The sequence below is a fragment of the Equus przewalskii genome, chromosome 10 (genome assembly GCF_037783145.1).
Source record: "Equus przewalskii isolate Varuska chromosome 10, EquPr2, whole genome shotgun sequence".
Taxonomy (NCBI): Eukaryota; Metazoa; Chordata; class Mammalia; order Perissodactyla; family Equidae; genus Equus; species Equus przewalskii.
The window spans coordinates 50,841,203-50,853,770 of record NC_091840.1 but is presented as its reverse complement, the minus strand read 5'-3'; the positions used below and the strand labels follow the sequence as shown (position 1 = coordinate 50,853,770).

Genomic DNA, 12,568 nt, shown 5'->3' with positions numbered 1-12,568 from the left:
CCCCGGCTCCGTCACCGCGCGCCCGTTTACTGGGGGCGGGGTGGGGTGAGGGTGGGGCCCCGGGCGCGCGATCCCTCCGCGACGCCGTTCTCCGCTCCCGCGGGGTTCGGATAGGTGTAGGGCAGCGCCAGGTGCCCGTCTGCGCCCGGATGTCCCGCGAGATCTGGGCCCGATGGCTCTGGAAGGCGGCGACACTCTGCTGCGGGCAGTCGTCGGTGAAGCGTTCGTCCGGGTGGGTCCCCAGGCGCCTCTGGGGACGGCAGGAGAGAAAGCTGGGACCTCTGCCCCGCGAGATTCTGGTCCATCTTAAGTCCCCGAGACTATCGAGGAACCCAGTCCTCCAGAAGATCCACCACCCAAGGACTACCACCTGAGCTTCGCCCACCCAGACCACCCAAGACCCGCCCAATTTGAAACGCAGACCGCCCACTGATTTAGGCAAAAGACACCCTAAGCCCACCTTGCTAGAAACTCAGACCACGCAAGCCATGCTCACTGTGAAACCCAGACCACTCTAAGCTCCACCTCCTGGGAGCCCGTACTCACCTAAACCACACCCACAGCAGGGTACATCCCTCCACGCCCCTCCACCAAGGAGCCCAGCCTACTGAGTACACCCTCCAAGTAACCCATCGTCCCCAGGACCCCTTCCTCACCCACTCTCTCGGAACTTGAGACCCTCCCATCCCCCACCCCACCCTAGGCCTTGCTTACAGTGCCCTTGGTTCCATTGCTGACACCCCAGAAGAGCACAAGAGCATGGCACGTGGCGTTGACCTCAGGGAGTGAGGCCACCAGATCTGCCTGGCTTCGGCCACGGCGGGGGGAGCCGCATGGAGGTGGGAATATTGGGCATCCAGGCACTGAATTCAAACTGACTCCCCCAAACTCAGTAAGCACAGTGCTGCCAGTGCTCCTGCTAGGTCCTCTCCTCCTGTGACCCCAACAGTGTCAACCGCGAGGAGATGCCAACAATGTCAGACACAAAGCTGGGGATCCAGGAGTACATGGTGATTAACAATTGGGAGCCTATGCTGCTCAGGGCTGTGAGTTAGAAGAGGCTACTTAAACCAGCTGCCCGAAGAGGAGAAAACTGATGCCAGAGAAGGAAAATGGCCAACCACACATTGTATGAACCCCGAGCTGAGCTTCAAACCGGAAGGCCTCAGTCTCCACCAGGGGGTGCAAACCGATGGCCTGAGAGCCATTTTGTTTGCAGATGTGTTTTGATTGGCTGCCCAGGTTTTTTCTTTGTTTCTTTTTCAAGTTGAATCAATACCTAGTATTTAAATATTAGAAAATGTCTGGTTTCTCTTGAAAAATCTAAAGTCTGGCTATAGTCATAGCTGGGTCGCCATTGTCTCCATCAACAAATATGAGTTCTCCATTGGCCACGGTTCCCGTGCGCCCCCCCCACCCCCCCGACCCCCGGCCCACCCTTTCATAGGTTTCTGCTGCTTACTGGCCCTGCAGGTATTTGCTTTCCAGCCTTTTGAGCTAGATCAAGCCACAGGGAAGGATTAGACACCAGGCCCCTCTGTATGGGGACTGGCGGATTGGCTCTGTCTCCTCCACTGGTTCCCAAAGGGTCTGGGTCTGCCTTGCTCACTGTGCATCCACCCACAGCCATAGCAGGGCTCATGAAGGGTGTGCAGGTCCATTGCTAAGAAGGGTTTTGACGCGGGCAGCTCTAGCTATGGGTGTTCATGGGGGAGGAGTCCCTGAGGACTTCAAGGGGAGGGGGGCACGAGCTGGGCTTGAAGAGGGGGCAGTGTTTGGATAGGGAGAGAGGGGGAATCAGGGTGCCTGGCCTCCCTGAGCTCAGTGTGTGCTGAGAAGGAAGAATGGAAGGTGGGGGGCAGATTCCAGAGGGGCTGAGATGCCGCAGTCAACACTGCATTGCATGTGGCAAAAAACAGAGCCATGTGAGGCTCATGAGCAGCACTGTCATAAATCCCAGTGCCTGGAGGGAGGTCGTTATGCAGGTTAGTGGTGGGAGATGGGGACCCACGAGGAGGCCGGACATCAAGAACCTCTGGCCGCTGGGACGGAGCCTAGAGGTGCATCCCATGGAGGTCTCCTGTGAGGGAGAGTCAGAAGGAAAAATAGAGACATGGAGACTATCTGTGGGGTGAATACTAATAATAGCTAATGCTCAGAGAGCATTTCCTATTCGCCTGAGGTTTGTTCTTAGGGCTTTACGTTTCATCTTAATAACCCATGAGGTAGGTGCTCTTATTATCCCTGTTTTCATATGAAGAAACAGACACAGAGAGGTTAAGTGACTTGCCCAAGGTCACACAGCTGAGAAGGAAGAAGAGGAGGCAGGAAAGGACTAGGAGATAGCAGTGTGTTTGGGTAGAAGGTGGGAGGAAATGGTTGGATGAGCCAACAGAGATGTAGCCCAGGGTGAGGCTTGGAGCCCTCAGGCCCCAGGGGAGCTTCACCTGTGTGTAGCTGCCCAGATCTGGAGCTCATCTTCTTGGCAGTAATAGTGGGTGAGGTCCTGGACGTCACGGCCAGCTAGCTGGTGGGGCAGGCAGAGGGAGCAGTAGGTGACAGCCTCCAGCCCTTGTGGCGATCAGCTCCAGACAGCCCACCTGTCCCAGCGATGTCGACTGTAATGAGCAGAGAGCCCACTGTTGCCAGCAGAAAGGAGCTCAGGACCAAACCTCTGCCCCTACCTGGCTGACCACTAGGATCCCAGGCCTTCCAGGGCCCTGACCTGGTCAATGAGCTTTCCTGGTGAAAGAGTCCAGTGCGGGCCTGGATGTTGACGTGGAAGGTATAGCGGAAATGAGGCATGAGCAGCGGGGGAAAACCAGAGTCACAGGTTAGATGAGACAGCCCCAGGTCCCCCACACTCTGGGCACTTAAGGAGGGGTCCTCCCTACCTTAAAGATGGGGTGGCACGTGGGCAGCTGTCACAGCACAGAGGGAAAAAAGGTCTCCATTAGGGGGCTGGCCCCGTGGCCGAGTGGTTAAGTTTGCGTGCTCTGCTGCGGCGGCCCAGGATTTCGCTTGTTCGGATCCTGGGCGCAGACATGGCACCGCTTGTCAGGTCATGCTGAGGCGGCATCCCGCATGCCACAACTAGAAGGACCCACAACTAAAATATACAACTATGTACTGGGGGAATTTGGGGAGGAAAAGCAGACAGAAAAAAAAAAAGAAGATTGGCAACAGTTGTTAGCTCAGGTGCCAATCTTTAAAAAAGAAAAAAGGTCTCCAGCGCAAAGCGGGTTCACAGCAGATCTCATGCACCAGGAACTGAGTGGTGCACCCAGGTCTTGGCCAGGAGCCAGTCCTCAGCCGCATCACTGGGTAGGAAGATGGGGCTGTCTGGGCCAGAAGTCTGAGTGAGCTGCAGTAGGGGGCACAGGGGAGGGTGGGTGTCACGCAGAAACTAGCCGCAGAAAGTGCGGTCCATTACCACGTCCACGGGGCCAAGTCACATGGTCAACTCCCTCACTAACTGTGTCCTCGGGGAAAGTTAATTAACCTCTCTGTGCCTCCTGTTCCTTATCTGTAAAACGAGGTTGATGATAATAATCGCTTTCTCATTGGGTTGTTCTGAGGACTAAAGGAGTTCATGCCAGTGAAGTACTTAGAACAGCGTGGGGTGTGCAGTAAGTGCCATGTGAATGTTCCCTATTTTGATCACTTCTAGTACAACAGGAGAGGAAACAGAGTCCCTGAGAGGTGAAGTGACCCCAGGCCACCTTGTCACATGCGGTGGAGCTGGTTGAGGGCTCCTTGTCCCAGCTCAAAGTCATCCAGATCCCTAGTTGTGTGAGGCAGAGACTGGAAGGGTGGGAAGGGAGGGCGTGGAGACGCCTCCCAGAAGGGGTCATGTTTTTAACTGTTGGCGGCATGACTGAACTGTCAAAGGTGCATGATTCAGTAGAGCCGATTTGAAACCCATGTCAAGAGCAGTTTGTTTTCTGACACTGAATATCACAGCCTTTCCATCAGGATAGAAATCAAAGAGGCCATGCAGGAAAACTAGAAGAAACCAAATTCGGGAGGGGCTGGGTAGGATTAGATGAGAATGATGAACAGCAGCATTGGGAGGGGCAACCTTTCAGTCATCCTGAGGGTACCATATGCTCCCTGCCTCCCCCGGGCCCTCCTTGCTGGCCTGGATGGCGAGGGGCAGCAGGGGCCTGCCCAGGTGCTGGTGCAGCAGAGTCGGGGGTGCAGCCATGTACTGGGACCACCTTGTTAATGACACTAGGGCAGAGGCCTGAGAGGATGGCGTGGTCCACTAGGTGCAGAGAGCCCCTCTAGGGTAGGAGAGGAGGAGAGCTGAAGGAGGGGACAGCCCTGTGCAGTTCTGGGAAGCTGGGGGGAGGGAGTGGGGGTTACTCTGCACCCGCAAGTATTTCACTTAAAGGAACCTCATTCCCTGGAGCCAGTGGGGCATTCCAGCCCAGAACCACCTTCTGGTTCCTAAGAAACAGACCTCCACCCAAATACTGGAGGGGCTTCTGCTGTGGCCAGGCCCAAGTTTCAAAGGTAGACGGTGAGAGAATTGAGCCCTGCTGGACAGCACCTTGTGATGCAGAAGGCAGCTTCCTGGGGTTGAGGTATATTTCATGCCAATAGCCCAGAGAGAGGGGAGACGACAGCTCAGGGGAGCACTCAGCTGACCAGCTGTAGGGCATCCTCAGTAACCATGACAACTGACTCATCCCCCAGGTTTCTGAGCTGTGGGGTCCTGCCAAATGCACTGATCCTGGTAAAGTTCCAGGAGAGAGCATTCCCCACTCAGCCCTGCCCCCTCAGCCCTTGCCATCGCAGAACAAGGCCCCACCCCCTTTCAGGGATGAGCAGGAAGCAGTGACCAGAGAAGAGACTGAGCTAGCTGAGGAAGAAGGCTTGACAGGAATGGGAGGGGATCAAGGGAAGCCAGGGCTGGGTGGGAGAGGCAGGTTCTGGGGGACTGGGAGCCTGGGCTCCTGAAGGCACTGAGGGGAGGGAAGGGAGGCTGAACCCCTGGGCCCCTCGCCACCAGCTCAGCCTTCAGACTGGTCACAGGGCCCAGCATGGGGGCCACCATGGCATCAGTGACAGGGAACTTCTTTGGGAAGCTGTGACAGCAGGGATCAGGATGGAGCTGACACCATTCAGGAACTGGGAGGCGAAGAAGGTGTCTTCCCGCCAATATTGAAACACATACTCTGCAAAGGGTGGGTGTGGGGAGGGTCACCCTGGTCCCCAGAGACCCAAGTCCCCTGCCTCTAGCACTGCCACCACTCTGAGGACCCAGATCTCCAACTTTCCACACAGACACTCTGATGTCCCCTTTCTTCTACCCTGCTGGTTGGATAACTTTACTTGTGAGTGGTTTCTCAGAAAACAAGGAATTGGAGATTTGGGTTCTACCTGAGGACTTACCAACTCCCTTAGCCCCACCCATTTTGGGGGGAAGCCTCAGGTACTCTGTGGTGTGCATAGGACTGCATCCAGGATTTGAGTAGAATTTGAGAAAATCAGAAGACTGAAGGACGCTGGATACCAGCAGAGCCTATCTTTCTAGCCCATCCTTCCTGGTCTCTGCTCTACTGGGGTCCTTCAGTTTCCTGTTAAAACCCATGTCCTATTCTTCTGAAACTTTGCCACAAGACACCCTGGATAGTTTGTTAAACCAGAACAATCATTCAAAGAGAGAGCTTGCACACCCTCGGAGTGTGGCGTTGGTGCTAGGATTTTTGAACCGTTCAGCATGTATAGTTCGAACCCCAGGTCAGAATGGACAGTTGGACCCACAGTGTGCCCAGGGGGACAAGGATATTGGCGAGTGGAGACTCCTGAATTTTTTGACTTAGTTTGTTTTCAAGTCTCATGCGAGGTACAAGGCCCCAACTGAGGAGGTGGCAATTTTGAAAGGAAAAAGTCTCTACTTCAGATGTTTTTTCCTAGTTTGCTGAGGATATTCACGGGACAGGTGTTACCAGTTGTTCAGAGCCACTCAGTGTTGAGGACAGCTTGGAGATGCAGTTATGAAGTTAGGGAGGAGGATGACCGGCAGACAAACCCCAAGCCCTAACTTAATTTCACCAGCTTGAGAAGCTTGCCTTGCCGTGAAGCCAAGAGAGGGCAGAAAAGGAGTGCTTGTGCCAGGAAGTGTTTCTACTTGCCTTGACAAACAAGTGAAGTTGTTAGAACTTACTTTCTGGCCATTCTTGCTGAAGTCCTGATGAATGAGAATGGCTCCCAGAACAGTGAGCCTTAGCGCATCCTGAGGGTGGTCATTTGGGGTGAAGTGTCCTCCCTAGGTCCCTCAGCTCCCACCAGAGGCCAACCCTGCCGGCAGCCCTGGGTGACAGAAGGTGTGCCTTCTCTTCTCAGGGTAGGAATGAGGTCCTGTGAAGGACAGGGGAGGGAAGTGGCGGCTGTGCAGGACAAGTTCTGTGCAGGACATTCCAGAATGTTCCAATTCCAGCTCCCTGGTTCTCTTTCCTACCAGCTGACCACCCCAGACTCTCTGGCCCTCCCTCACATCCCAGACCTGACACGCTGATTTAGGGAAGACGAAGGTGTGCTGGATCTCATCCAGGCTTCCCCAGGGCCATCGGCTATCCCGCAGTCCCTTCAGCTCCAGGGCGACGTTCCTGCAGGATGACGTTCAGAATGGCATGGGTGGGCTGGGAGGGAAAGGAGCTGCCGTGAGGAGCCGTTGGCTGGGGCAGGCAGGCTCACGGGAAGAGGAGGTGGAATTTCTGGCTGACTTCTTTGGTGACCAAGTAGCCCAGGTTGGGATCAAGCTCCTTGAGGTTTTCTGCATCCAGGCAGCAGGATATCCCCGGGGAAAAACTCACTCCACCTGGACAAGGGCATTGATGGAGATGAGAGTGAGGTGCTGTGGCTGGACCCCACCCTTTGGGACTGGAAAAGGTAATGGGCTGGGCCCCTGGGCCTGGTTGTGCATGGAGGGCTTTGAACTGGGAGCTCATGGGGGGGGGGGGGCGGGGCTGTGCCAGAACTTGGGGCTCCTCACATGCATGCTGTTCTTGGTCAGACCCGAGACTCAGCTGACCTCAGCAAGCAAGAGCAAGGGAGCCCCTTTGTGCCAGAAAACTAAGAAGTGGGGGCTCTAGGGCCTACCACGCCCAAGTCCCCCTGAGCTGCTCACCGGTATTTCTGCTGCCTCTCCTTCTTCTCTGCCTGGTGCTGGGGACAGAGCAGAGGGAGGCTGTCCTGCTAGGTGACTTTGGCTGGCGGAGGGAAGGAGTGAGAGGAGGACCGGCCCCCAATCCTCAGCACCCCAGCCTCTCCTCAGACCCGGGGTGGGGCATCTCTAGACTGGAATTTGGGTCAGCCACTGGTCTCTTGGTCTGTTTTACCTCTTCTCCCAGAGCTAAAGGGATGGAGAAGTCCCTGCCCCCAAAAGTTCCCCCAGGCTTCTTGTCAGAACCACTCCTTCCTCCTCCTCATTGGTCCCTCCACCAGATCCCCCCAATCAATAAGATTATTCCTCCCAACCATTCCTGCTCCTCTTTCCGGTACCCCTCCTGCCGCCCCTAGATGTTCTCCCTTCTTCACCTTCCCCTCCTCCCACTCTCTGGCCACACCAGCGCACCTGTGCCCGCCCCTGACCCACGGCCGGACTATCCTCCCCCAGCCCCAGCCCATTCCCTCCCCGACCTGCCCCCTCCCTCAGCACCGGGCTCCCCGCCCCCTCCAGCCACTGGTAGCACGGGAAGCGGAGCGGGGCGCCTCGCGGCGGCGTGAGCTGGAACGAGCGGCAGAACCAGGCGTCCGGAGCCAAGGACCCGAGCAGGAGGAGCAGCGCCGGGGGCGCCTTGTGCACGCGCAGAAGCAGCACCGGGCCCACGTCCTGGGGGGACTTCACCTCCCAGTCCTCCTCCCGGGGCGGGGAGCGGGAGAGGGAGAAGGCTCGTGGGGTGGAGTCGGGTAGAAGAGAGGGGCGCCCGGGCCCGCGCGGGCCCTCACCGCGCCCCGATTGAAGCCCTTCCCGAAGTTGTCCAGCAGCAGGGCCGGGATCTCGCCTGCGGGTCCCACCAGGCTCACTGACACGTTGTCTCAGGTGCCCGAGCCCAGGAAGGAGCTGGTGGCCGCACGCACCTGGTATTCGCCCATGGCCTGCGGTCGATGAGGTCCGGAATGCCGCAGAAGGCGAGGCAGCGACGGGCTGGCTGGAGGACTGAGAGTCGTTGGGGCGGCGGGGCAGGCGGGTCTGGGGAGATCTGTGTGCGCCTGGCTCGGGCTCCCGTGGCCTGTCCCCTCAAGAGGCATCTGTCCCCGGGCGCGGGGCGATCCTGTGCGCCACCCAGCACCGCCCCCTCGGCCCAGGCCCTCGCCCTCAGCCCGCAGTCTAACCTCGGCTCCTTTCGCTGTAGCCTTGCTTTACCCCCACCTCTCCAGACCAGGGTCGGCTTTTGGCTCCCGAGACGTTCCCTGTCTACTCTTCCAGGTGACTCCACCCCACTTCTGGTGCCCCGGGAGAGAAGTCTGGGCGCCTCCTCTGCATCTCCCCCAGGTCCACTCCCAGTCCGGGTAAACCACTCTGAGTAGCGAACACTGAGTCACCGCGTGGCCTGACGCAGCCAGCCCGTCTCTGTCTCCATTTTTGTTCTCTTGCCTCCAGCCCCATCCTCAGCTCTTTCTCAGGTCGGTGGAGGTGGGAGTGGGGACGTGTGTTCCCCATCCTCCCTGGGTGGTGAGCAAAGGCATCCCTGAAGTCCATGGCACAAGGGAGCAGGGGGCCACAAAGATGGGGAGGAAGCTGGAAGAGGCCCCAGCAATGAGGGAAGGGACCATGGCTCTAGGCTCTAGTGGGACATAGCTCCCCTCCCTCCAGCCTGTCAAAGTATTATTTTCAAAAATATTAAAAACATGATTCATGCAAATTAGAACGAACACAAGTCAAAGATTTAATTCAGCTTAGCAAGGTGGTAATACTGGTTCCAAGAACAGTTGAGGTGCTGAGGATTTATTTATGGGCAATTTTATAAAGGAATGTTAGGATAGGATTGCTGGGTTAATTACAAAAATAGCTAATGTCCTACAGGGCAATAAACTCTTAACTGTTGGGGTTATCTTTTATTACTGAACAGAAATCATTTGCATCTCTACCAGACACAAGTTACATGAGCTTCACATAGACTGAGGCCTTTATTAATAATAAATAGCAAAATCAAGCAATGGTACTTTCTTCCAGAAAAATTAAATATCTTTGAAAGGGCAGGCAGTTGTCCTCTTTATCAGTTTTGGATACTTTTCCTTAACAAAGCTGTTCCCTGTGAGTATATCTATCAGGCAATCAAATAGATCTCTTTTTCCCAGGTTTCCTCTCTCTCTCTCTCTCTCTCTCTCTCTCTCATTTGGAAGTCCTCGCTCCCTTACTCCTCGTCATGGCCCTCCTGTACAGTCCAGCTCCTTCTCAAACAACAGGTCGGTGTGCATCTTCCCAAACTTCTTCCCTGGCATTTGTGTTGATTACATACTTAGCTTATTTTTGTACCATAAAAGGCGTCATACCATGCTTATCATTGTGCGACTTGTTTTCCACCTCTACAACCATACATCCTGGATGTTTTTTCCGTGTCAGCATTTATGGATTGACTTTATTACCGGCTATATTATTTTTCACGGTAGGACTGTTTCCCAATTTAACATTTTCTTCCTGAAAGATATTTAAGTTTTTCTTTTTTTCTTGGTTTTTTTTTTTTTTTTTTGTGAGGAAGATTGGCCCTGAACTAACATCTGTTGCCCATCTTTCTCTTTTTGCTTGAGGAAGATTGTCGCTGAGCAATCTTCCTCTATTTTATGTGGGATGCCACCACAGCGTGGCTTGACAAGCGGTGCCAGGTCTGAGCCTGGGATCTGAACCTGCGAACCCCAGGCTGCCAAAGCTGAGTGCATGAACTTAACCACTACGCCACCGGGCCAGCCCCTGGACATTTAAGTTTTTTAAAGTTTTTTCCTATAAAAATAATATTGCGTAGACCATCATCATAAACATTTCTTTCTGCAAATATGGGCGTTTTTAGTAGGATACCTTCTTATAAGTGGTCTGCTGGATTAAATTTTTTCTTTTAGATTTTAAAGTTTGATTGAGGCTTCCAGAGTTCTCCACCAAAGCTACACCATTACACTGTCATGCCAGAGACCGGTTGCTTTACACCCCTGATAACTCTCAATACACTTCCCTAACAACCAGTGAAGTTAACTATCTTTTCACATGTCTGTTAGATGTTTAGGTTTATTTTATGAACCGCCTTTTGTGAATTTCCTGTTATATTATTTGCTCTCTTTTTTGCTGGGTTATTAATTTGTAGACACTTTTTATATATTTCAGGTATTTTCTATTTGTTACAAATAGTTGCTCCCACTGGTTACTTGCCTTTAATTTTTATGTCTGGCACCCCTTGCCTCTGCGTTGTCTTCATTAACTCAGTTCCATGCTAATGTCTGCGTCTTGCATCTCTGTTTCTATCCCTTTTGCTTCTACCTAGCCACACCTTTATCCTTCTTTCCTGGTGAGTGATTCCACCCTGTCCTGGAACACTGGGCAGGAAGTGGCAGCAGATAAGCTGGGCTTCTGCCCCACTTCTGGGACCTTCCACCCCACACTTTTTCCTCTTTTCTCCTTCCATGACTCCTTCATTCCATAACTGAAAGACTTGGGATGGTGGAGGCAGGAGTCCAGGGTAGTGAAGAGGGAACTGGTCCTCCCCCTCTGCCAGGAAGCCAAACTGGGGCGGGGGTCTGCAGAGCATGACTGTAGGGCCTGGATGCCCAACGCCTCATCCATGACGAAGTCCCCACCCTAGGCCGAGGGGACCACTACTCTGAAGAGTTAACTGGATATCCCCTAGAGGTGACTTACCTGTAACAACCTTCTCTTCTGATGGCTGGTCAGCCGAGAGCCCAAGGACTCGGCGTGTGTGTGTGTGCGTACGAGAGAGAGACAAAGACGGACAGAGACAGATGGAGAGACAGAGAAAGAGAGAGAGACAGAGGGGCTCCCAGGACCTGGGCAGTGGAGGTGGTGGTGGCTTCTCCAAGGAGGGTTGGAGACTGACTGCTTAGATTCTCACTGCTGAGCTGCCTTGGGGTCTCTAGTTTCTCCTGGAGATGATAGTTGATCCCAGAAGACATACAGTGAAGCAAGTACCAGTTTATTGACTGGAGCACAACGTCCCCTCAACTTGCTAGTTCATCCATCCATCCATCCAATCATTCTTCCTTTTGTCCATCATTAAACAAACATTGTTGAGTATTTCTTATGTGTCAGCACAGTGCTGGGCACCATGCATATAAAGTTGAATGAGACCCAGCTTCTGCCTTCAAGAAACTCATGGTCTAGTTGGGGAGACATACAGGTAAGTGAAAAAGGGCATAGAAGGGTTTTAGAAATCATTCGTTTATTAATTCCTTCATTCAACACCTACTTACTGAGCACCTGCAATATGCCAGACACTGTGGTGGGCAGTTATGAACCCTGTTCTCATGAGCTCTCGAGTCTAGTGATAGAGGGAAGGACAGGTCTCATGTCTTCTGGAACATGCCTCCAAGGTAGCCTCAATGGCAAGAGAAGGATGGAGGAGGCACACCAGCTCTTAACTGCCTCATCTTGGAAATGACATACATCACTTCCTCTCACAATCTATTGGCCAGAATTGGTCACATGGTTTCAACCTAACTGCAAGGTAGACTGGGATATGTTGAGAAGTACCTGGGATATTTGGTGAGCACAAACTCTTTCTGCCACAGCAACCAATGGTTTCTGTCACTCCAAGTTAAGGCAAACAGACTCTCCCTCATGGAATTTGAATATTGAGGCAAATAATTCAAGGACAAAAAGTGGTAGGAGCTTTGTCATTCCCATGGCAGCGCCTGAGGAGGATGTCCATTGGTTCCTGTGCCCAAAGCCGCCCAGGTTTCCAGTCCTTCCCGAGAACTGTGTTTAACTCTTACTGGTTTTAACTCTTTCTCCGATCCCCCAAGGCACTCAGCTTCTTTTCCAGAAACTCCTTTATTGCTTGAGTTAGCAGGAATTGTTCCCTGTTGCTTGAAACCAAAGAAGTTCAACAGCTATATAGCTCTAAATCATTTTTGGTACACTGAACTTTAGTAAAGAATGAACAGTTCAAATGCTGCCTATGGGTCAACCCACACTGCACATTTGGAAGCGCTGTTCTATTTATTTCAATGGTCATGTTTGTGCTGTTACTCGAATATATATTGCATTTTGTCCACATCGTTTTATAAAAATTAATGAAACCCAAAAACCAAACCTCCGATACCTGCAATATGAGACAGAGATGGAAATCATTAGGTGAATTCAAAGGGACACATTTTTGGCCTTAATGGATGCTCACTGAGTTGGAATAAGAAAAAAGAAAAACAGAATTAATAGGTATGAAATGTTGCAGTTCCATCATTGAAGATTAATCTAGATGGCAATGTATGACTAATGATAGAATATTTTCTAAGTCTTTGGAAATGGAAGCTGCTTTATAATATGCAAGCCTTTTATCTAACTTTGGGGCAAGTTTTTAAGAAAGCATACATGAGCATTGCCTGCATGCCCCAA

General features: G+C 52.9%; 1 protein-coding gene across 1 annotated transcript; it reads right to left on the bottom strand.

Moving 5' to 3' along the window:
* Positions 1-7: 7 nt before the first annotated feature.
* On the bottom strand, positions 8-8,462 carry LOC103564281 (uncharacterized). Its single transcript, XM_070563358.1, has 7 exons — positions 8,092-8,462; positions 7,139-7,220; positions 6,706-6,829; positions 6,515-6,617; positions 6,176-6,369; positions 2,448-2,618; positions 8-250 (listed from the first exon to the last, which is right to left on the bottom strand). The coding sequence occupies exons 1-5, from the start codon at positions 8,260-8,262 to the stop codon at positions 6,235-6,237; spliced, it is 615 nt and encodes a 204-aa protein (XP_070419459.1). The 5' UTR covers positions 8,263-8,462; the 3' UTR covers positions 8-250; positions 2,448-2,618; positions 6,176-6,234.
* Between the last annotated feature and the right edge of the window lie 4,106 nt (positions 8,463-12,568).

Excerpts from the sequence above, each read along its gene's own strand:
- LOC103564281 (XM_070563358.1), bottom strand. The coding sequence starts at position 8,262 with ATGCCTCTTGAGGGGACAGGCCACGGGAGCCCGAGCCAGGCGCACACA. Across the intron at positions 6,618-6,705 it reads AAATTCCACCTCCTCTTCCC|GAACGTCGCCCTGGAGCTGA; the intron begins GTGAGCCTGCCT and ends GTCATCCTGCAG. Across the intron at positions 6,370-6,514 it reads TCCCTAAATCAGCGTGTCAG|GACCTCATTCCTACCCTGAG; the intron begins GTCTGGGATGTG and ends TGTCCTTCACAG.